The 22,935-nt window shown below is 46.1% G+C and overlaps 3 protein-coding genes across 3 annotated transcripts; 1 reads left to right on the top strand and 2 right to left on the bottom strand.

Moving 5' to 3' along the window:
* Positions 1-1,262: 1,262 nt before the first annotated feature.
* Positions 1,263-9,078, bottom strand: fam193b (family with sequence similarity 193 member B). Its single transcript, XM_080527761.1, has 10 exons — positions 9,007-9,078; positions 7,543-7,824; positions 6,330-6,513; positions 5,794-6,012; positions 4,898-5,318; positions 4,438-4,621; positions 3,792-4,028; positions 2,028-3,216; positions 1,840-1,918; positions 1,263-1,701 (listed from the first exon to the last, which is right to left on the bottom strand). The coding sequence occupies exons 2-10, from the start codon at positions 7,819-7,821 to the stop codon at positions 1,608-1,610; spliced, it is 2,886 nt and encodes a 961-aa protein (XP_080383887.1). The 5' UTR covers positions 7,822-7,824; positions 9,007-9,078; the 3' UTR covers positions 1,263-1,607.
* A 1,660-nt stretch (positions 9,079-10,738) lies between these two features.
* Positions 10,739-13,713, top strand: mxd3 (MAX dimerization protein 3; the record flags this gene model as incomplete). The annotated part of the gene is made up of 6 exons (XM_080526316.1): positions 10,739-10,808; positions 11,908-12,010; positions 12,257-12,286; positions 12,446-12,563; positions 13,210-13,378; positions 13,598-13,713. The coding sequence occupies 6 exons, from the start codon at positions 10,739-10,741 to the stop codon at positions 13,711-13,713; spliced, it is 606 nt and encodes a 201-aa protein (XP_080382442.1).
* Positions 13,714-15,408: 1,695 nt separating this feature from the next.
* prelid1a (PRELI domain containing 1a) lies at positions 15,409-21,315 on the bottom strand. Its single transcript, XM_080525672.1, has 6 exons — positions 21,219-21,315; positions 20,481-20,596; positions 19,694-19,919; positions 18,817-18,930; positions 17,836-17,914; positions 15,409-16,887 (listed from the first exon to the last, which is right to left on the bottom strand). Exons 2-6 carry the CDS (start codon positions 20,570-20,572, stop codon positions 16,766-16,768), a joined length of 633 nt encoding a protein of 210 aa, XP_080381798.1. The 5' UTR covers positions 20,573-20,596; positions 21,219-21,315; the 3' UTR covers positions 15,409-16,765.
* Positions 21,316-22,935: the final 1,620 nt, after the last annotated feature.

The raw sequence follows: 22,935 nt of genomic DNA, 5'->3' as shown, positions 1-22,935 counted from the left end.
GTACTGTGAATGCTGTAAACCTCACACAGCCCCCCCCGCCCACGCCCGCCCCCCCCATCAGAGAAACAAGTAATGACAGACGTCGAAAATACCCTAAAATCACTAAAGATTTCTTATGTACAAACATTGAAATAATCAGGAAGAAGAAGCAATATTTTGGAAAAGGTCCAACTTGAGAAGGACGTCATGCCTCTTTCTTAGTTTGTGGGAATCTGTGCAACAGCTGGAACATAATGGTCTGAAACAACTAGTTCAAGTTGTCATGCAGCAGAGACAGTACCGTAACCGTAGTGGCCGTACTGAAGTCGTAAAACGCCTACTACTGGGACAGAGACAGTGTTGTGAACATGGAACTATATCAAAGACCACCATGGGGGGAGATATTAGCTCAATTAGAACACCTACAGGAGGTTAACTTTGACGCAAGTTAGATGTGGTGACTTGACACCCAATGTAGAGCTTTGCCCAATGTCTGGAAAAATAGTGAGGTTGTTATTTTTCTTTTTTTAGAAGCCACTTCATTTTTTTCCTTTAATATCATGCGGGGGGGAATCTGGTTTCAATCGCACATCTTGTAAGATGTTTGTGATTAAGTGTTAAACACAGTCATTTGATAAATATCTTCTTTTTTTTTTCTTTCCTTTTTTTGTTTTTTTAAATCAATTTATATTAGTGTTGTATTGATTACCTTGCAAATGTTCATCTTTAAAAAAAACAAAACCATTTCATACAAAACATGGTACAAGGGCATCGATCTTTTTGTCATTTCATCCTTCATCGATTCCGAAACAATTTGTTGCATTGCTAAAAATGTCAGAATGACTCGTACGTCTCTACACACACAGCTACCAATCACCAATGCACAGAGTTCAGCCTGTGAGGACGTGGATTGAAAGGTCATGTATGGCACAATCAATGGAGTACGGTTGAGTCAATGCGAACACTATGAGTGATACTATGATAACCCACAAATGATAGTGGTGTCCACAACAGAATATATATTTTTGTAACTGTTCTTGAAAAATCTATACATAACATTGTATTTTCTGTACTTTCTTAAAATCAATGAAAAACCATTTAGGTCAATCTGTGGTGTGTAACCTCAGAGTATTGCGTGTGTGTGTGTGGGGGGGGGCGGGGGGGGTTGGGACTATGTTATCATCAATGGGCAATGGAGAAGTACTTTTGGAGCACCAATTGGAACCGATGGGAATCCAGATGTTTAACAATGTTAAAATGTGCCACGTTTGCAATAAAAACACTTTTTATTTTAAGGTAAATGTTTACATACTACATAATGAAGCACACAGATGCAGTGGATCTGACAAAGATGTTGCTTTTTTTTCTCCCGTTTTGCACCTCGCGTTTTTGTGAACATTTCAAAGACAGCAGAGGGTAGAGTTGGCCTGGTGAATGATCCCTGGCTGCGAGCGCTTTGCATTTCAGTCCTTCTGAATGGAAAATGGTCTCGCACCAGGGTCCCTTGGCTTGGTGAGGCATAGGAGGAAAAGTGGAAATGAGAGAAGGCCTCTCAGGCCAATCAGGGGGGGTCTATGGACACAGTTATGTTGGGAAGTTGGGGGGCTGTATAGTCCGGTGCCCATCAGTTACTGAGCTGCATTCGAGGCCTTTTTGAGGGTAAAGTTGGACCAGTTCACCGCTACCTTCTGGCGGGTTTGTTTAGTAGAGTCAAGGCAAAACCTAGTCGAAAAAGAGAGAGAGAGAGAGAGAAAAACAAATTTTAGGAGTGCAACAAGTACAACAATTGAGCTATGACTGGTTATGTTGAGACAGCATAATCCATTTACTATGTAAACCATTGTCAGTGTTAGGCCTTACCTTTTGAAGTATTCCACCTCACGTTCAATCTCATCGTCGATTTCTTTTGGATCAACATTGTTGGGGAGAAAAACGTCATCTGGGGGATAAAGAGACATGGCAATTAGCTCACAACGCCACCGTCACTGACACACAGACACAAAAACACACACATACACAAATATAGGTCACGAGAAGTCATAACGTACCAATTCCACGCCCAGATTTATCCCCCTTGTTCTTGTTCTTCTTATTCTTTCCCTTGGGCTGCTGGGCATTTGAATGAGCGGCAGATTGACCTTTGCCCTCTGACTCTTGCTCTGACCGGCCGCCCCGTGCCTCTGCGTCGCCTTTCCCCCCCCTGTGCGCACCGGAGACCCCGCTGCCAGCAGCTCCGTTGGTGGCCTGCCTGACCTGCTTGGCGTCCTCTGGCTTCTTGGGCCCGGTTCTCTGGCTGTCTGCTGCCGAATGCTGAGACTGATGCTGAGACTGTTTAGGCCCGGCCTTAGAACCGTTAGAACCCACTTCCGCTGCCCTGGTCTCATTGGTTTTCTGCAATTCGTTCCCAGAGGCGGCTTTGGTGGGTTTGGTCGGGTTCTGCTCTGACAGAAGAGGCTGATCCTGCCTTTGCTGTTGTTGTTGCTGTTGCTGTTGCTTTTTACCCTTCCTCCCCTTTAGAACGCCGGTCCCGGCGGTGGTGGTGGTAGTGTTCTTGGGGTCCGGGGCCTCCTCTTTGGGCTTCACTGATGATGACGCAGGGTCCGGGCCTGGGGCTGCTTGGGGCTGGGTGCTCTCGGGGGGCCCGGCGGAAGGGCATCTCTCCGGGGAGCGAACCCGGATGAGCTTGGAGAGGCTGGGGGTGGAGTGTAGCCGCTGGACGTCTTTGGGCCCGGTAGCCGTCCCCGTCCCCGTCGCCGTCCCCGCCGCCATCCCTGCGGCGGAGGCGGTGTTATTAGAGGCGGAGGAGAGGCTGGCGCTGGTGGTGTCCACCAAGCCGTTCACCAGGTCCAGGTGGCTCTTGAAGGTGCCCAGGGAGAGAGGGGCCAGGTCCAGGTCTATCTGCTGCAGGTCGGAGGAGCCGTTGAGGTGGGACAGCAGGTGGTTGCCCTCCAGCGTGGCCGCCTTCTTGGGGAAGTCGTTGACGTCCAGGTTGAGGTCGTACATGCTGAAGGAGGCCCGGATGGAGTCCTTGATGGTGTTCTTGATCTCCTCCAGGCGGCTGGTGAGGAAGCTGTTGACGCGCTCCAGCTCCAGCTGGGGCCACTCCAGCAGACGGCTGGCCTCCGAGGAGGAGGAGGAGCCGTCGGGGCCGGGCTCGTCGTCCGCGGGCTCCGGAGGGGTGGAGGGAGGGTCGCTGCCCCCCGCCTCCTCCTCCTCGTTGTCCATCTGGGCCTTCTCCTTCTCCTGAAGACACCGGGACACACGCAGAGGACAGGAGGTATGAGGACAACACACACACACAGCAGACACACAACCAAGATACAAGCAGAGACACACTAACTCATCTGTATATTACGTGATGTGGAATGGAATGGACTTTATTTGTCATTGCTACAGTACAGGTACCAAACAACAAAATGTAGGAGTGATGATGAAATTATCATGTGATGATAATTCGTGTTAATTCCTACTGGACTGTTGACACTATCTGTAATGTTTCTTTAGGATGTCTGTTTTTATGGCTTTTGTATTTTTTTATGTTGTTATTCAATTGTCACTTTGTTTTGTTGCTACTGTTTGTGATGTGAGCTTCTGTAACGCCCTAATTTCCCCTCAGGGATCAATAAAGTACTTATCTATTTATCTATGACAATACTCAATTCAGAAAATTCAGACAGAGCCATACATGAATTACACGTAGCTTTGGCTCGCAGGACCCTCTTACTATGACTTATAGTCATAACAAACATAACACACATCTGAACGGCTGAATATCCCGCTGCGTAGAAAAAATGGCAGCATCTCCCCCTCACCTTCTTCTTCTGTTTGTGGCGGGCCCGTTTGGCGGCCTTGGCGCTGTTGACTGCTTTGGGCTCGGAGCTGTTGATGAAGTCCAGCAGCTCGTCCACGTTGCGGTTGTCGATGGCCAGCGTGGGGTCGGCCGGGTCCGAGTCCTGCCGCAGCGGGAGCTCCTCCTTGCGCCTGGTCAGACGGGAACGTAGCTTCTCTCGGATCTCCGCGTAGTTACGGCTCGTGGGCGCAGCGGGGGGCTGAGGGGGGAGAAGAGGACCACACACACACACAGACACGCAGACACACACACACACACACACACACACACACACAGCACCGAGATTGAGACTCCCACTCCAGCTTTTCATAGGGGGGGGGAGTTACACACTCTCTCTCAGGGAGAGATGGAGGAGGAGTGAGAGGAGGGAGAAGAGGAGGAGGAGGAGGAGAAGAAGAGGAGGAGGGAGAGGAGGGAGTGGAGGAGGAAGAAGAGGAGGAGGAGGAATAGGAGGGAGAAGAGGAGGAGGGAGAGGAGGGAGAAGAGGAGGAGGAGGGAGTGGAGGAGGAGGAAGAGGAGGGAGAGGAGGGAGTGGAGGAGGAGGGTGTAAGACCTAGTAGAAAATCGGTATATATAAATGCAATTCGTCATGAAAGTCCGGTGTTTACCGCGTTGTGTCCGAAGAATTCGCAGTAGCAGCAGTCACAGTACTTCCCGTCCTTCTGGTTGGTGGAGGAGGAGGCGCAGGAGCTCCTCTCAGAGCTGCTGTCCTCGTCCTCCCCCTCTTCCAGCTCCGACGGGGGGTGACACAACGTCCCGTTAGCCAGTTTGTGCCCTTTACATGCCTGGTCCCTAGACAGACACCAAGAGGACCACACACACAGACAGACAGACACACACACAGACAGACACACACACAGACACACACACACACACACACAGACAGACAGACAGACAGACACAGACACACAGACACAGACAATGCTTAGTGAGGTGACCTGAGAATCCAGCACTGGCGATCAACTATCAATCAACACAACTTTTCAACGTTTCTTAGTTTTTCTTCGGTCACATTTCCATGAACCCCCCCTCCCCCCCAAACCCCCCCCATCCTAAAGCCACACTAACCTGCAGGCCCCCGATGTCAGATGTCCTACGTTGGAGGAGGCCACGGCCCCCCCGTTGTGTCCGTTGCAGGGATGGTTACACCCCATGAGGGAGGCGCCCAGTTTACTGTGCTGTGCGTTGACGGCAGGAATGTGGGCGTTCTTGCAGGCGCTGGGCTTGTGGAGTGGCGTGGGGCTGTCCGGCCCAGATGAGGTGACCTTGGCCGGGGGCCCGTGGAGGTTGGACAGCGGGGAGAAGGGAGCGTGGGCTGCCAGGCCCGGATTGGAGGAGGAGGAGGAGGAGGAAGTGACGTGGCTGTGCTGTCCAGAGCTCTGCTTGGGGGGTAGGAGGGAGGAATGCTGGGAAGAGAGCCCAGTGGGACTGTTGGGGGGCACAGAAAGGTCCGAGTGTTGGTGGTGGTCACTGGGGTGGAAGGCTTCACCTGGAGGAGAGGGAGGGAGGGAAATGAGAAAGAGACTGTGACCAAGACGTCTGTGATTTTGGACCAAAGTGGGTTTGTCTTACTTTTTCCTTTTTTCTTTCTTTTTTTTTTAAACATCTGATCTTGATTTTAAAAAAAACAGCCCACATCTGGGTTTGTGCTGCGACTCGCGCTGCCGCTAAAGTTCAAAACCTGACATGATTGGTTGATCACCGACTGGGTGACTTGTGATAAATAAATCTTGAGGACGACACGTTTCAAGTCAGGACACGTCTGTCTGTCCCTGAGTTCTATAAAACCTATCCCCGTCGAAGACAGAGGTGGACGTGTGTGTGGCAGTGTGTGTGTGTGTGTGTGTGTGTGTGTCTGAGGTAGTGTGTGAGTGAGTGAGTGAGGTAGTGTGTGTGTGTGTGTGTGTGTGTGTGTGTGTGTGTGTGTGTGTGTGTGTGTGTGTGTGTGTCTGAGGTAGGCTCACCTGGCGGAGTTGGTCGTCGGCACATGGTCTTGAAGTGCTTGGGGGTGGTCTTACAGAGGTCTCCGGAGGTAGAGAGGGGGTTCCCGGGGGAGGTTCCACTGGAGTTCTGGGAGGAGGGGTGACTGTAGGGGCACATCTTGGCTCCCGACGTCTTAGCAGATTTCCCAGGGGCCTCGTGAGAGCCTCGTTTGTCATGAGAGGCTGGTCCTGGCGTTCCACCTGGGGGAGACGGAAAACGACTTGTTTAATTCACAGCAGCGACGGGGCTTTGTTTCTATCTCAAGGTATCAAGGCCTGGTGTCATTCTAGAGAACAAACCTGCGCCACATTGTTTTTCATACATTTGAGGTTCCCGGTTTCACAGACAAAGCCTTAAGCCTCATGTCCCAGACTAAAAAAAGCATACTCAATGGAAGATTTCGACATCGAAAGTGTGATTTAGTCGTAGGACTATGCTAAAAGTCTTGGTCTGTGAAGCCGGTGCTGAGAATGCACATTTGCATGGGAAAAAAATGCAGCCCGATGCGACGACTGACCTTGCTGCGAGTGCGAGGCGGCACTGTGGGCGCAGTGGACCCCGTTGTTGTGGGCTGAGTTCCACAGGCCCGAGAGCTTGTGGGCCGACAGGAAGGAGCTGGGGTCCCAGTCCACAGAACTCTGCTCCGGGTAACCGTTCCCACAGCTCTGAGACTTACACGAGGAAGAGTGCGACAACGGTACCTGAAACAGAAACAGCAGGATGAGAAAAATTATGGGTTGACATCTACCACATAAAAAAAAGAAAAAAGAAAAATGAAAAATAGCACACGCTTTTATGTGCTAAAAAGCGACTTGCAGATTAGAGATTTACAGGGACACTCTCCTTGGAGTAATTTAGAGAGGTAAGTGCCTTACTCAAGGGCACACCATCCTTCCTAAGTGTGGAGAGATGGGATTTGAACTCATGACCTTCTGATATCCAATCCAACTCAATATCCACTAGGCCACTACTCCCTATCCGAGACTGGTGTTGTTCAGCTGCAGCACAAAAACGATTGGGCCGCGCTGGTTTAGGTTACGGTGGGTAGGCTATGATGATAAATAACTATTGACAGATCAAAAAGGTAAAACACCTCTAGCATTTTCCCCTTATAAAAACGTACAGAACTTTAAACTGTACAAAGCGGCCAAGGAGAAAGATGCTGGCATTTATTATCACTAAGCTGAGTTGCAGTCTCCAAAGATTTGCATCACATGGAAAGTGCTTATGTAAAAGTCCACTGACAAACCTACTTTCTTAAGACTGCAGCTGAAAAAACATTGTGTCAGCTTTTGACAAGCAAAAGCAAGACCTGACAAAAAAACAATCTAGGCTACTTTAGAAGTGATATATCTAAAGATGTCAACCTACTTAGATGGTGTAACTACTTTTGCCGTGCAGGATGGTACACTACAGCACAAAACCAACGCCCACAAGATAATATCTAAACTTCTAAACATTATTTTTTTATCCATCGTCGGGGCGTGGCGTTAACAACTTCAAGTTTGTGGGTTTGATTCTTTGCTGAATAGTACACAAACTGGAGGTCCAGTCAGATTAAGTGTCTGTTGCTATTCGTCCACATTAATAATACTAGCGTATATCATTACCAAACTCAGTGTATATTGCCTTGGTCAGCCCTTGCAAAGTAAAGCTCTTGAACTGAGAACTGAGAAAAAGCTTTGTTTTGTTTTTTTCCACACAAACAAAATGCATCCTCTCATATTCACCGGTGTGGGCTGCCCTTGGGCGCTCCGCCTCTCCTCCTCCTCCTCCACACTCTTCCGGCAGCTCTGGCAGATCCACAGGGGCACCTCTCCCAGCAGAGACTGGGACAGCGAGGGCACGGCGTCGGCCAGCTTACGGCCTGGCCCTTCCCTGAGCAAGGCCTGGGAGAGCGCCGGCACGGCATCCGCCAGCTTGGCTGCGTGGCCCCCGGGGAGCCCGTTCACAGAGCTTGCCCCCCAGTCCTTAAACTCACGGTGGCACAGAAGGCAGCAGGTGTGCATAGGCTGAATGGAGGAGGAGGGGGGGGGGAGAGGTCAATATTAGTCTTGATGGAGGCAATAAGATAACGTTGCAGGTAGACACTGATCTCACCATGCATGAGTTTTCCACCGTATAATTTTTTGGAGGAGGATAACCTCCTCCTAAATGTGTGCCTGATGGCAACTTCCACCCAATGTAATGGTCATTTGGACACTCAGTTGCAAACCGGTCAGTTTCTGCTTTCCAATAATGTGATATCATTGCCTTGACAAATAAGACACTGCTAACAATGTCGTTTGACGTGAGTTGCCAAAAGCAGAAAGTGACTTGGGACCCAAGCTTGTGTTGTTGTTGATGGTAAGGGAGGGAGGTGCTGGTTGCATCTATGTTACTAACGGAGCACAACACAACACAAGTTAGAAGTGAACGCCTAGGATCGGAGTGGTGAAGGTTATCCATGGGAACATCTCTAAGTTTGTAATTTGACACTGAATTCACAAGGCCCATAATATCACAACTAATTAGCCGAGTTGACCGCAAAAACCTAACTAACCTGCAAGGACACCCACACACCCACCCTTGTGTTCAGGTAACAACTATGTGACCCAACATTATGCTTAACTTGATACGATTATGAGTGGGCACCAATAACAGGCTTGATCTCGCCCCCCCAAAAAAGATGCAATCATAACAAAGCAAAGCCATGCACTTCTTAGTTAGCACTATTTACAACCCAGCTAATGAGTTAGTTAGCACATGTTACCTACATGCAATCGCTGGATATACACTCCCTGGGTGCAAGTGCACGAATGTCTGCAAACTTGCAAATAAACACGTGTAATAAACACGTATATGTCAATATGCTAGTGATGTGAATGGGGTCTTCCTTGCATGCTAGCTAACATTAGCAACATGCATAAACACTGCTTTAGTGTCCAAACGATGTATTTATTGGACCTAATCTGCTAAAAAATTGTAAAAACGGACGAAAGGAGATATACAACCTATCTTTAAGATATCTAAATATGCATAAAAATGCTCAATTCAATCAACACCCGGGCGAGGGGAGAAGGAGAAATGCTAACATGCTACATCTGTGTGTGTGTTACCTTAGCAAGCTAAGCTGGCTAACTTAGGAGTTATTTGATATATTCATATTATTTCTGGATTGGTTTTTAAAGATCTTCTTTTAGCTAAAGCTTTACCTGGTTGGCCCTGGTGGTGGCCAGCCTGTCCAGCCCTGCGTCCCCCCCTCCTCCACCGTGATCCCCGCCGGGAGAGGCGAGGGGAGAGACGGGGGGAGAGACGGGCTTCTGCGGGGTGGTGGTGGTGGTCTGTCCTCCTGGAGGCACCAGCTCTGCCTTCACACCCGGCTGCTTGCTTTTCTTCCTCGCCATGGTCTCAAAAGTGATATCAGATCTGTCTATTTGGCCCAGTTTGCACCAGTTTGGAGGGTTTAAAACGCAGGAGTTTCGGATCTTCTCAATGCAATGAAATGTTCCCTGGCTATCTTCCTTCTCTCCTAGTCAAAGACAACAGTCAATATGGCGGAGGGCTGGCAACACTCGGGAGTTCATAGGGCAAAGATACTACTGGCAAAATGGCTTCGAGTCTGAGGCAGGATGTTGAAGCGAGGGGGTGTGTCCGCCATGTTCAGTGAGGGCAAATCGTGACGTTAGAATTAATTAATTATAAGGTTCTATCTCCATTTTTGTCAAAATTTTAGTTTTTTACATAACCTGATCCATTAGGTGTTTGTTAATGCCTGTGTGGTGCTATTTTTAAAATGTTGACATTTTTGAGTTAGTAGTTCATAAAATACAAAGGTTCCATCTCACAAAACATAATGCAATGTAAAAACGTTGACGCTCAATATCTCTGAACTACCCTGAATGGAGATAGAACCTTATCATTCTAAGCTCACGAAATGCATTCCACATTTAGAATTCATTGACATGCAATGTGAATATTTCTAGGTGAACCAGGTAGCTTAGCTCAATTGTTAGAAGAAGAATAATCTATCAATGCCTCTTAGTCTGGTGATTCTATGTCACTTTCCCAAACTCAATTATAATCTAATTTGCATTCAGTTATATTGCACTATTTGGCACTGTGTCAGACTTAAATTGAGCAATCATATTCATTTTGATGGCGCATAATAGGCTACATAATAGTACTACATTAATCGATTATTCATTACTTTATAGAAGGGTAATGTATTTTTTTCTGGTGCCCACGTATTCAGAAATAACTTTACTTGTGTTACATTACATTTTGTAGAAACAAAACGAATTGAATGCCAATAAATACACATTCCATAATATGTATGTGCATGTAATTATTATTACACACTGTGTTTGAAGGCAGAATCCTAAATTATAGCTATACTCAGATAGATTATCAGAAGAAAAACATAGACTCTTCAGCCTCAGGGATTAAATGACATAATACGTAGTAGACATGGAGTAGGCCTACTAGGAAAACTCCGAAGAACTTTGAAAGCCAAAGGCGCGCAAACTGAGGTCACTGAGGACTTGTGTTTTATTCACAGAAACGGGTGACATTTCTGCATTCAGAAATGTCACCCGTATAATATGATACATTTGTATTTACTTGTTTAAATCTTATACTCATTCTTATATTACTTAGTTATTTTGTTAAAGCACTTTGAGAAACTATTGCAGGAAAAGTGCTATACAAATAAAGGTTGTTATTGGCATGTATGTAAGAACTTTGAAAGTCTGTGGCGCGCAAACTGAGACAGACAAGGGAGCGGTGGGGGGAGGGCTCAACGACGGGGATGACGTCACCAAACCAGCCAATTCCTTGTCAAACTGCAGACGAAGCACATACTATTGCGGGACTGTGTTTGTGATACATCTTCAAAGGTGTTTTCTCTTCTCTGAGACCTGTTATTGTTATAACAATATGGATCAAATGGAAGCGACCCCTTGCAACATCCAGGTGCTTCTCCAGGCTGCCGAGTTTCTGGAGAGAAGAGAACGAGGTACTGTCTGTCTGTCAACTATACTTGTCATGATCGAGGCTTTTAGTCCAAGAAAATGTTTAATGCATAATGAACAGCGAATGTGTAGGAATGAAATGCAAATGTACAGGTGAAATGTGCATGTGGAAGTTGTGGAAGACAGTGCAATTTATTTACGGAGCAATGCGTTATGGCAGGGAAAGTTTGTTTTGTTGTTTCGATACTTCATGTCTGACTCAGTGACTCGGTCACATCATTGGACAACAAAGGCGCCAATCTTAACCGATTTGAAAAAAGTAGCCGAAAAAGTGCAGAAAGGATGAATGAAAAATAAGGAATGAATGGTCAAAATGTTGCATTTCAACACTGGATGTGTTGCCCCTTGTACAACACTGGCATGAAACAAATAATGGGATATTCTGTGTGCGATGATAAAAAAAAATACGAGGATGGCGCCAAAACACCAAAACAGAGACACTTGTCACCGACATACCCGGCTAAAACAGAAAGCCCACGAAAGAAAAACAAAGTGTATTATGTCCCTGTCTTTACAATTATACACAGTGATATAGACATTTTCCCCTGTAACGTTCATTGTTGACTCGTCTATAAAATACGTTTTTGTCCAAATGTGGACTTGTGTGTAAGCACAGAGACGGGTGACATTTCTGCATTCAGAAATATCACCCGTATAATATGATACATTTGTATTTACTTGTTTAAATCTTATACTCATTCTTATATTACTTAGTTATTTTGTTAAAGTACTTTGAGCTGCAACATTTCGTGACGTTAGAATTATAAGGTTCTATCTCCGTTCAGGGTAGTTCAGAGATATTGAGCGTCAAAGTTTTGACATTCCATTATGTTCTGTGAGATGGAACCTTTGTATTTTATGAATTACTAACTCAAAAATGTCAACATTTTAAAAAATAACACCACACAGGCATTAATAAACACCCAATGGATCAGATTATGTAAAAAACTCAATTTTGACCAAAATGGAGATAGGTAGAACCTTATATAGAACCTCAATAGAACCTTATAATTCTAACGTCACGATTTGCAGGAAAAGTGCTATACAAATAAAGGTTGTTATTGTTATTATTATTGTTCCCAGAAGCAGAACACGGGTATGCCTCGGTGCTGCCTTTCCACAGTGATGGGGATTGTAACAAGAAGACCAAGCTGAAGAACAAGAAGATCCCTGCTGGCAGTAACAGGTGAGCAGCACATAACTGTATGTTTACCCTGACAGTAGGGCGTGGCTCTCTGAAACCTGACATTTACTGTAACCAACCGTCTGATCCACCACTCAGGTTACTTTTAGTTTCGCTGGAGAAAAAAACAAAAACTGTCAGCCCTTAGGCCTTTGTCAGCCTTCTAGTATGATGTATGTGGGTTTTATTGAAACTAGTGTGTAGGCTACAAGTGACTCTTTAGCAACGTTTGTCTTTCTATGTTCACAGGTCGGTTCACAACGAGTTGGAAAAACACAGGTAAAGGTTTATATTAGTTATATCAGTGTTCAAATTTCTTTCGTCATTGTTAAATGTATTTCTTGGCATTACCAACAGACCCCCGTAAAAAATAAAATTAAAATAATAATCCATGTAGGGTATGTGAAAGTGTATTTATTGTTGTGTTGTGTTACGCAGGCGAGCTCAGTTGAGGCACTGCCTGGAGCAGCTGAAACAGCAGGTTCCTCTGACGACAGACGACTCCATGAGGAACACCACCCTCAACCTGCTGAGACGAGCAGAGCTCCACATAAAGGTAGGATGCTCACCTCACCAACCCGCTCAGAACGCTGTTCTCTGGAACACAACATGAGTATTTTGAAGATGAGTTGGCCCACCGTAAACTGAAGACTTATCTCTTCAGGCTACGTCTTAACTGTCCCCCCTAGGACCTTGTCATCCCCTCTACCCCCCTTTACAGTTTCTCTAATAAATTCATTATGTGAATTTAAATTCATTAATAAATGAATAATAATAATAATAATTTTTAAAAAATCTTAATTCTTCCTTCTAGCATTATGGCCCTAGCAAAGATGACTTTTTCTTATGATGACTGTTGGATAGATGATTCACTTACTTAGACAAATGTAGTTAGTAGTATTTGGCTAAATGCCAAAAATGTAAATGGTGTAAAGTATGCGCTGCGTCAGGCAGCTGGTATATAAACAATGTTCCTTTGGGTGTTGTTGTGTTATGTTGTGGTACGTCTGGGCTGCCTGGCTGCACTCAGCACTCTCTCTCTCGCTGTGCTCTCACTTCCTTTCTTTCTTTCTTGCTTGTTCTGTCTCTTTTCTTTCGCCACTTTTGCTCTCGATTCCCCCAGTACTCATACTCTCTCTCTCTCTCTCTCTCTCTCTCTCTCTCTCTCTCTCTCTCTCTCTCTCTCTCTCTCCTCCCCCTAGAAGCTGCAGGAGCAGGATGAGTTTGCAGAGCACCAGAAGGGCCGTCTGCTCTGGGAGCAGAGAGAGCTGCGGGTGAGGCTTGAGCAGCTGCAGGGAGCGGCCACGGAGAGGATGAGGAACGACAGCATGGGGTCCGCCATGTCCTCCGAGAGGTCCGACTCCGACAGAGGTAAGAGCGCTCGCCACCAGTGGCCACCCGTCTCCCTCGGTTGTGTCTCAGTCTTCTATTAAAGTCGTGGCCTTTGGTTGAAGTACTGTGAGCCCCATGACTCACTCGGTGTGAATCGATGGCAAACATGTGTTGACACAGGGGCTGATGTGTTAGATTTTTTTCTTTTTTCTCACCGCCGTTTGGCTTTTGTTAACGTAATGTGTTCTGCCATTTCAGAGGATGTGGAGGTTGACGTGGAGAGCATCGTGTTTGAGTGTCTGGAGGACGCAGATGAACTGGGCGGGGCACACAGAGACATGGACCACTGCTACTCCAGCCAGTTGTGGCTATGACAACAGAGGGTTGCTATGACGAGGATATACATTCCAAAAGAGACAAAAATAAATAAACAAAAAGACAAAAAAACAAAATGGAGGAAGAACAGCAGCACTAGGTGTACAGGTGACCTACAACATCCGTGACAAGTACTTAATGTTTTTAATTGTTTTCAACGAAAAAAATTGTTACTCGATCTACATTCAGCTCTGACTGAGCTAAATTGATTTTAGCAGGTTAATTCTGGGCTGCAGGCACTTAAAGACAGTCATTTCACACTATGGCAGCACTTAAAATAAGCATTTTTTTATACTAACATCATTGATTACAAATTGAAACAGGAAGAGGTGTTTTAATCAACAACGGATTGAAGAGTAGTTTCGTTGGTGTCACAATCTGTATTTCAATGGCTGTTTTTGAAGTATTTCTATATTGAAAGATACATCTTCAAATTGGTTATTTTGTTCTCTCCAACTTTTCTTCAGCTAACAAGCTTGATTTCAGGAATATTATTATGTATTATTATGATGTACAGCCAGCACTTATAGAGTAGTGTGTATTATGTGTATATCTATTAATGTAACAATAGCTGTCTTTATTTTTTATTTCTTATTTGTTATGTTGCACAAAACATCAACACAGCAGCTCCTTTGTCTTTTAAGGGTTGTGGGGTATATTACTCTGAGCAGGGCTTTAACTAAACTTAACTGGTCATGTTTGCACATTTTCTACCTTGGCAGTGAAGTCAAAATGGACCCAGAAACTTCGTTTTGTGCGAACATGAATTCTCCACACCATGTTTTCAGTTGAAACAATGCTGTCACTTACATATTATGTGGACCAATGTCACAAGAAGAAATGCAGTCTTCATTCGCACTTGTCCCTAATTAATTAATGTTCCGGAGAGCTCTCCTGACTAGCGCTATGTCGTTTGCGCTAACTCATTTGATTGCTAATGTGACTTTGAAATAGTTTTTCTATCTTTTATTTCAAATGCTCGTTACAAAAGTGCACTTCCTGTAATGCCTTGATCACATATGCAATAGATCTACCATGTTAGGGAAGTGGTGAAAAAGAATCATTTTCTATTGAAATGTAATACTGTACTTGTAATACTCATACATGCAAATGTTGCTGTGTTACTTAAGTATGTGTATACTAATCCTACTTTGTTATACTCTGAAGAGCATTGCTGCGCCTTCAGGATTGTACATACATGCCTTATGACCTTGTGTCATACAACACAACATGTATGTATGTATGTATGCATTCACCTCTTTCTCTCCTCCCAGTAATACTATGTAGCATTTTTATACTAGTGTATACCTTTTGTATGAATAAATATTTTATGTATTTAATACTAACTGCGTCTTTTCAGTCCATATAGAGGTTAATATGGTTGATTATCCAGTATTAAGTGAATGTGAATGATTTTCAGTTATTGTGAGGTGAAGTCAAGTGTGAAGTGAATGTGTGTGTGAATGGGTGGATGAGAGGCCGTTGTAAAGCGCCATTGTAAAACGCTTTGGATAAAGGCGCTATATAAGTGCAGTCCGTTTACCATTTATTACCAGCTTAATCACACCATAGAAATGAATTCCTGTTGTTACTACAGACTGAAATTGGTCTTTTAAAGGCACTGAGTAATAATCTAAAATAATAATCATAGATAAATTAGGAAAATATTATTTCAGGAGAAACACAAAATGATCCAGTTAGATAGAAAATATTTATTATCAATAAGCTGATGCCATTACAAACAAAGCACATACTTTCATGATATGTTTTCATTAGTTCCTCACTAAATCGATAGTGTATAATCAAAAATGTAGCAATTGCATTTTACTCTCTTTCTCAATAATCTTTCAAGCATAAGTACAGACATTGATATCCACTGCAATCTGTTTGCATCTGTCTATCACAATGTCAAGAGTGTCAAGTCCACAACACTCTAGCCCAGGCTGTCGATGACCGCAACTAACATGGACCTGCCATCACACTAACAACTTCAATTTGAAGCAATGAAATATCATTTTGAATTGGAAAATGAAGCACAATAACTGAAAATCATGAACCAAGCGAGTACGTGGATGAAGCAAGGTTAAGTGTGAATGAATACTCATTGAGTTTTGCTTCGGGTACCGCTAGCGGAAACATTTTTCCGCTAGATTTGAGATTAAAACAAATACAGGTACAGTAATAAATCTAACACATAAATGCTTTGTAAATCAGAGGTGTCAGTAGCAGTTTCACAACGTCTGTGTGAAAACAGACTACATCAAGTAAGGAGGTATTGTAAAAAATAAAATAAAAATCGGTGAATTGACACCTGTAACGGATAAACACAGAAGAGCATGTCGTCTAAGAGGCAGCAGAGGTAGAGTGGGAGGGGATGGGGGTACAGGCTGATGAAGTGCTAACACCAAGGCGGTGGGGAACCCCTGAGCTGTGCTCCAAAAGTCTTTAATAGCCTCCTTCCTAGTCTCCTTTTACATGACTACTTACAGTATGTGACGATATACTGTATGACAGGTTGAAGGGATCACCATGGAAACGAGTCCAGTGTGTTATATATAGCCTAATAACATATGCCATTCAGATAATGCTTTTATCCAAAACAACTTACATTGCAGAGAGTGCATACATTTCAGTATATATGGTCCCAGCGGGAAACAAACCCACAACATAAGCGTTGTTAGCGCCGTGCTCTACCAACTGAGCCACAGAGTTTGCAGGAAAAGTGCTATACAAATAAAGGTTATTATTGTTAGTAGTATTATTATAGGCGAATGTTCACCCACCTATCAAGTGGTAAGGACGCAAGGAAAGGACGCAAGGAAAGGAGGCTGGTAAAGACTATTGGGACCCTACCCCTGGCAGAGGATTGTGTCTTAAGTGCTCCACCCCCTAGCCCACTGACACTCTGAAGCTGGACGCTGTCCCTAAACACAGTCCTAGGATCAGATTACCCTACCCCCGATTCTAACTCTAACCATCAGGGGGGTAAGAAGAGCTATCTGACCCAGGACCAGAGGTTAGGGGCAACCTCTCCCTGATGATCCAGACAGCTCACACATACTGCTTCTTCTGGGCCTGTGAGGCCAGGTCTTTGGCTTTCTCTTTAGCTGCCAAGGCCGTCTCCCGGGCCCTGTCCGTGGCCGTCTCAGCCAGGGTCCTGGACGGCGTCTCGCCTGGAGGAGGGACACAACACTGTCATCAATGCAGGTCGAACCCGTTGAGGAGTAAGGACACCATAGAGGCGTTAATTAAGCAATATCACACAAGAGGTCGTGTGTGATTCGGTCGTAGGTACGAGGCCGCAGGCCAAGTACCAACGATAATCACAGCCGTGCTGATATTCAGTATAACAGCACGACCTCGAGTGTGATATTGCTTTTATACAACAGTTCTACAGCGCCATTTATTAGTTAACAGTAATAAGCGACAACAGATTATGATTTGTTTGTTTATTTAATCATAAAAATAAACTAATTCCGCAACTGAACTTCAAATGGACTGTTGCCTAGTAACCTGAACACAAACAATGTAGTCTAATTAACGGTAATTTAGTAGAACATCTGTGCGGCAGAGTGATACATATAGTTAAAAGTCCCAGTGCTGTTATACTGTATATCGGCACTCATGGAATGCCTCTTGTCCAATCAAATTACTTAGTCGGAACTAACTGTTGTATATAATAATGAATAATTCCAACTGATTGAAATCTTATCCATTACAAAACCTGATATGTTGTGTACAGACATAATGTGATGCTAACTTAGCTATTCTGTTTTGTTATGTCACCAGCAGGGTGTGTGGCTATGAACATTGCTCAAGAAAGACTAGTCTCTTTCATAAAGTAAGTAGGTAGCGTTGAGAACCGATGGCCCTTAGGGCAGGAGCCAGTCTCCTTCATAGCCTATTCTAAACTAACTCTGCCAAAGGCTTAGTAAGTAAGTAAAGCTTTATTTATATAGCGCCTTTCGTACAAGGCTTGCATAAACTAATTGCATCAGACATTGCTCCATCACAAATCAATGCATCCAGGTTCTGATAAGTGACTGAACTGATTGCCTTGATTGCTACAAAAGAATTGCTACAAAAGAAGAAAGAATTATTAACTGAAATGGTAATCATACCTTGCATCTTGGCCAGGATGAATTCAAACCCTTTCATGGTCTTTGTAACACTGGTCTTGAATCTTGCGAGGCCGAATTCCTGAAAAGTGATGACAAGCAGGGAAGGTGAATGAATTTTTTTTATGTAATCTCATTTAGACAGATAATTATATGTCCACACCACATATAACTAACATCGCTCAGTGTCACACCATCTCAAGGCTTCAACCCCACTGGGCAGTTTTACTGCTGACATGACAGACTGACTCTCTGCAATAAATCATTCGACAACTTCTACCGAAGAAAACTATTTCTCGCTGCAAGCTAGTTGGACGTTTACAGCTCTTCTAGATGCGCGATACTGGATGACACGTGTGTAAAGCCTGGTACACAAATAAGGATGTTCTAAATCTTAACAGATGAAGATAAAAAATCATGGATTGAACAGTTTTGATCGTATTGTGTGTGGTGTGCTCCGATATAAGACCACATGCATAAAGATCTGTCCTCCGACAGTCTGGAGTCTTGTCCCCCAAGCCAGAAATCGTGATCAGGGTAGTAGTACCCTGACTGACCTGTAGAGGCAGCCATGTGTGACAGGAGAAATAAAGTGCCGAAGAACGAAAAGTTAGCTCGCTTCTTGATTGGCTACATTCTATTCCACGTCACAATCGGACTCGGGTGTTGTCAATTTCGCCCACACGCATGAGGATTTTTGGCCGTAAATATTGAACACGTGTCGGCCCCGACCATTTTCCGAGCAGATTGTCGGGAGAAATGGACTCTTAACACACCTCACACCACAGGATAATCTTGTAGGATAATCTTTAGAGCCATCCGATAATCCGGCGTTTGCTGTCCTTGGTCGGAAGGGGGGAGATCGGGCCAAAATCGGCCAGATTATCTTTATGTGTAACAGGCTTTAGGGGAGGCGAGATTGACTTTCTAAGGAGAAGCCCCAGCAAAAGCAATTAGTGGAGAGCTGCCCTTTCACCCACTGACCTGGATAGCTCTGGAGAGGCCGTAGATCCGGGACGAGATGCAGGCTTGCCGCTGGATGTCCGTCCAGCCGGAGTTCTCAGGGTTGATTCCGTACTGACAGCGCTCCTCCACAGACTGACATGGGGAAGAAAAAATCGATTAAAAACACAACATTGACTACAGAACGGGGGGGGGGGGGGTATTGCATCAAAGTCACTAAAGGACAATCTAGGCCGGATTTTTAAATAAAACTTGCGGGATTGATCAAAATAAGGCTGGATTTTGTTATAAATCTCGCGGATTTATCAAAATAAGCCTGGTTTGTCCTTTAGCGACGTTGATGTGAATACTCCCTGGATTGTTAGAGTTGCACTCTATGAACAGTAATAATAACGAGAATAATAAACAGTTTCATATCTTCAGGGTGTAAGTGTGTACACTCAAAGGACGTGAGACATCAGGAGATGTCGGGGGAGAAATATCCTCGTCTGATATCCTTTCAAAAAACATTGCATGAGGAAGGGAGGGCATGCTTGCTCTTGATGACCAAGTTGTTCAGACACACCTTTCAGACACACACTTCTCCACACTGTGTGGACTATAATGTTCCTATTCCATTCCCTGTATGAACACAGGTGCTATCTACATATTGAGTGACGGCAATAACAGGACAAACGTAGTCGTTTTGCCGGTAGAAAAATAACATGCGCTTTATTCTCACACTCTGCATACGTACTGACAACAACAACATTCACTGTCCTTCGTCCCACTTATATTACGTCATTTCACCAACAATATATCCATCGCGCCTTACATTGCAGTGAGTGAGTGAATGCGTACATTTTTCAGTATATAAAACTATTATTATTATTATGATATTATACAGGTGCTAGCTCACCATCATGCGAGCGTGACTGATGTTCCAGGTGAGAGTGGTCATGGTCCTGGTCTGGGGGTCCACAATGGAGTCCTCTATGATGTAAGCCTTGCGAGCCATCTGCGCCGGGAGGTACTTCTCCGCCCAGCGAGGGGCCCGGTTGGTTTTGGTCAACAGGCGTCTGGAGATGAGGCAGTTTTCAGGCGACACCTCCCGAAAGATTATGTCCTCAGTCAAAACATGATTACTGGGAGGAGGGAGAGACAGAGAGAGAGACAGAGAGAGACAGAGAGAGACAGAGACAGAGACAGAGACAGAGACAGAGAGAGAGAGAGAGAGAGAGAGAGAGAGAGAGAGAGAGAGAGAGAGAGAGAGAGAGAGAGAGAGAGAGAGAGAGAGAGAGAGAGAGAGAGAGAGAGAGAGAGAGAGAGAGAGAGAGAGGAGATGGGAGTGAATTGTAGCCCGGTGTCACAGCGGCATTGTAGTGCAGCATTACAGTTGGCAACATTTGAGGAGGGTTGAGTTAGTAAGTGAGTAGCTTTACAACTATTTGTCTAAGCTACAGAAAATACAATCAAGCACCGTGCATACCACATAAAAAAACAAACAGTAAAACTGGCTTAACAATACCGCCCACATTCTATACATAGGCTAGTTTAATTGGCTAGCTAGACAAGATAGCTATTTATAGTGAGGCTGGCTTAAGTGGAGTTAAATGGAGCTCAAAAGAGAGTGTCTCCATTTTCTCCAAACCCCAGGGGTTAGGGGGTACCTTACCTGTAAGGGTTGGGGACGTGGGGTACCTTACCTGTAGGGGTTGGGGTAGCGCTCCCAGAAGGCGATGCACACTTGGTCCCAGGAGCTTTTCAGAAGGCTCACACAGCTGAAATACTTCACCATTGTTCCCAAAGGTTTAGCAAACACCTGGGGTCAAAAACCAACCAACAATTAACTGCATTGAAAAGGAATGGCACTATAATATGCGTGTTTACACGCACAGCACAACAATGAATGGTGAATCACAAGCTCTCACAAAGACAAGGAGAACTCATGTCAAGGCCTGCTGCGAGCAGAATGTCGCGTTTAAGTCTGGCTGCGTTCGTCAATCCGCTCTGAGAGCGCCGGGGCACACACCGGGGTCAACGTCACAAAGGGACCCGAGTAATTTGATTGGACGAGAGGCGTTCCATGAGTGCTGATCAGATTTCCAGAGCGTATTTTACGAACGCAGCCCTTTGACAGCTGTCAATCATCTGTCAAATTCCGAAGTGGGCACAGACAGCGAGAAGCTCGATAGATACGTGGATTAGGATTGGCAAGATACTAGTTAACCTTGGTATATGATCCGATTAATACAGGCAACACGCGTGTCCTTACAGACCAACTAATGCCATGTCGACAGGCACATTGGTAGATCAGGGAATGTGCTAAGCTAAGCTAGCGCCATTAACCAATCATTTCTACCTAGTTTAATCACAGCACTGATATATATACAAATACATTCTCCCACTTGATTTATTTAACAGTAAGTAAGTAAGCCACTTACCTCGAGGGCAACACCATTTACAACAGAGATAAGTTCATTTTCTACTCTACTCTGTGGAAGTGCTTTAGCCTGGCAGCGACATGTCCTGCTTCTTGATTCAGCCAAGAGGGGAAGTCGGAAGTCAACGACACATCCGGGGAGCGCAGAGCAAAGAGGAGGGGAGCGCAGAGCAAAGAGGAGGAGAGCAGAGCAGAGAGGAGGGGAGCAGAGAGGAGAGGAGGGGAGCGTAGAGCAGAGAGGAGGGGAGCAGAGCAAAGAGGAGGGGAGCAGAGCAGAGAGGAGGGGAGCGCAGAGCAAAGAGGAGGGGAGCAGAGCAAAGAGGAGAGGAGCAGAGCAAAGAGGAGGGGAGCGCAGAGCAAAGAGGAGGGGAGCGCAGAGCAGAGAGGAGGGGAGCGTAGAGCAGAGAGGAGGGGAGCGCAGAGCAAAGAGGAGGGGAGCGCAGAGCAAAGAGGAGGGGAGCAGAGCAAAGAGGAGGGGAGCGCAGAGCAAAGAGGAGGGGAGCAGAGCAGAGAGGAGGGGAGCGCAGAGCAAAGAGGAGGGGAGCAGAGCAAAGAGGAGAGGAGCAGAGCAAAGAGGAGGGGAGCGCAGAGCAAAGAGGAGGGGAGCGCAGAGCAGAGAGGAGGGGAGCGTAGAGCAGAGAGGAGGGGAGCGCAGAGCAAAGAGGAGGGGAGCGCAGAGCAAAGAGGAGGGGAGCGCAGAGCAAAGAGGAGGGGAGCAGAGCAAAGAGGAGGAGAGCAGAGCAAAGAGGAGGGGAGCAGAGCAAAGAGGAGGGGAGCAGAGCAAAGAGGAGGGGAGCAGAGCAAAGAGGAGGGGAGCGCAGAGCAAAGAGGAGGGGAGCAGAGCAAAGAGGAGGGGAGCAGAGCAAAGAGGAGGGGAGCGCAGAGCAAAGAGGAGGGGAGCGCAGAGCAGAGAGGAGGGGAGCGTAGAGCAGAGAGGAGGGGAGCAGAGCAAAGAGGAGGGGAGCAGAGCAGAGAGGAGGGGAGCGCAGAGCAGAGAGGAGGGGAGCAGAGCAAAGAGGAGGAGAGCAGAGCAGAGAGGAGGGGAGCAGAGCAGAGAGGAGGGGAGCGCAGAGCAAAGAGGAGGGGAGCAGAGCAAAGAGGAGGAGAGCAGAGCAGAGAGGAGGGGAGCGTAGAGCAGAGAGGAGGGGAGCGCAGAGCAGAGAGGAGGGGAGCAGAGCAAAGAGGAGGGGAGCGCAGAGCAGAGAGGAGGGGAGCGCAGAGCAGAGAGGAGGGGAGCAGAGCAAAGAGGAGGAGAGCAGAGCAGAGAGGAGGGGAGCGTAGAGCAGAGAGGAGGGGAGCGCAGAGCAGAGAGGAGGGGAGCAGAGCAAAGAGGAGGGGAGCGTAGAGCAGAGAGGAGGGGAGCGCAGAGCAAAGAGGAGGGGAGCAGAGCAAAGAGGAGGAGAGCAGAGCAAAGAGGAGGAGAGCAGAGCAAAGAGGAGGGGAGCAGAGCAAAGCGGAGGAGAGCAGAGCAAAGAGGAGGGGAGCAGAGCAAAGAGGAGGGGAGCAGAGCAAAGAGGAGGGGAGCGCAGAGCAAAGAGGAGGGGAGCGCAGAGCAGAGAGGAGGGGAGCGTAGAGCAGAGAGGAGGGGAGCGCAGAGCAAAGAGGAGGGGAGCGCAGAGCAAAGAGGAGGGGAGCAAAGAGGAGGGGAGCGCAGAGAGGAGGGGAGAGCAGAGCAAAGAGGAGAGGAGCGCAGCGCAAAGAGGAGCAGAGCAGAGAGG

Source organism: Nansenia antarctica (assembly GCF_963989245.1).
Source record: "Nansenia antarctica genome assembly, chromosome: 3".
NCBI classification, from domain to species: domain Eukaryota; kingdom Metazoa; phylum Chordata; class Actinopteri; order Argentiniformes; family Microstomatidae; genus Nansenia; species Nansenia antarctica.
Note: the sequence above shows the minus strand (reverse complement) of the source record. Positions and strands in the feature narration are given on the sequence as shown.

What these genes read in the sequence shown, in the direction of transcription:
- fam193b (XM_080527761.1), bottom strand. Translation starts at nt 7,821, where the DNA reads ATGCACACCTGCTGCCTTCTGTGCCACCGTGAGTTTAAGGACTGGGGG. An exon ending in CCGACGACCAACTCCGCCAG is followed by an intron (nt 5,319 to 5,793) that starts GTGAGCCTACCT and finishes CCTCTCCTCCAG; the next exon opens with GTGAAGCCTTCCACCCCAGT. An exon ending in CTGACATCGGGGGCCTGCAG is followed by an intron (nt 4,622 to 4,897) that starts GTTAGTGTGGCT and finishes GTGTCTGTCTAG; the next exon opens with GGACCAGGCATGTAAAGGGC.
- prelid1a (XM_080525672.1), bottom strand. Translation starts at nt 20,572, where the DNA reads ATGGTGAAGTATTTCAGCTGTGTGAGCCTTCTGAAAAGCTCCTGGGAC. An exon ending in CGCTACCCCAACCCCTACAG is followed by an intron (nt 19,920 to 20,480) that starts GTAAGGTACCCC and finishes CCCTCCTCCCAG; the next exon opens with TAATCATGTTTTGACTGAGG. An exon ending in CATCCTGGCCAAGATGCAAG is followed by an intron (nt 16,888 to 17,835) that starts GTATGATTACCA and finishes TCCCTCCTCCAG; the next exon opens with GCGAGACGCCGTCCAGGACC.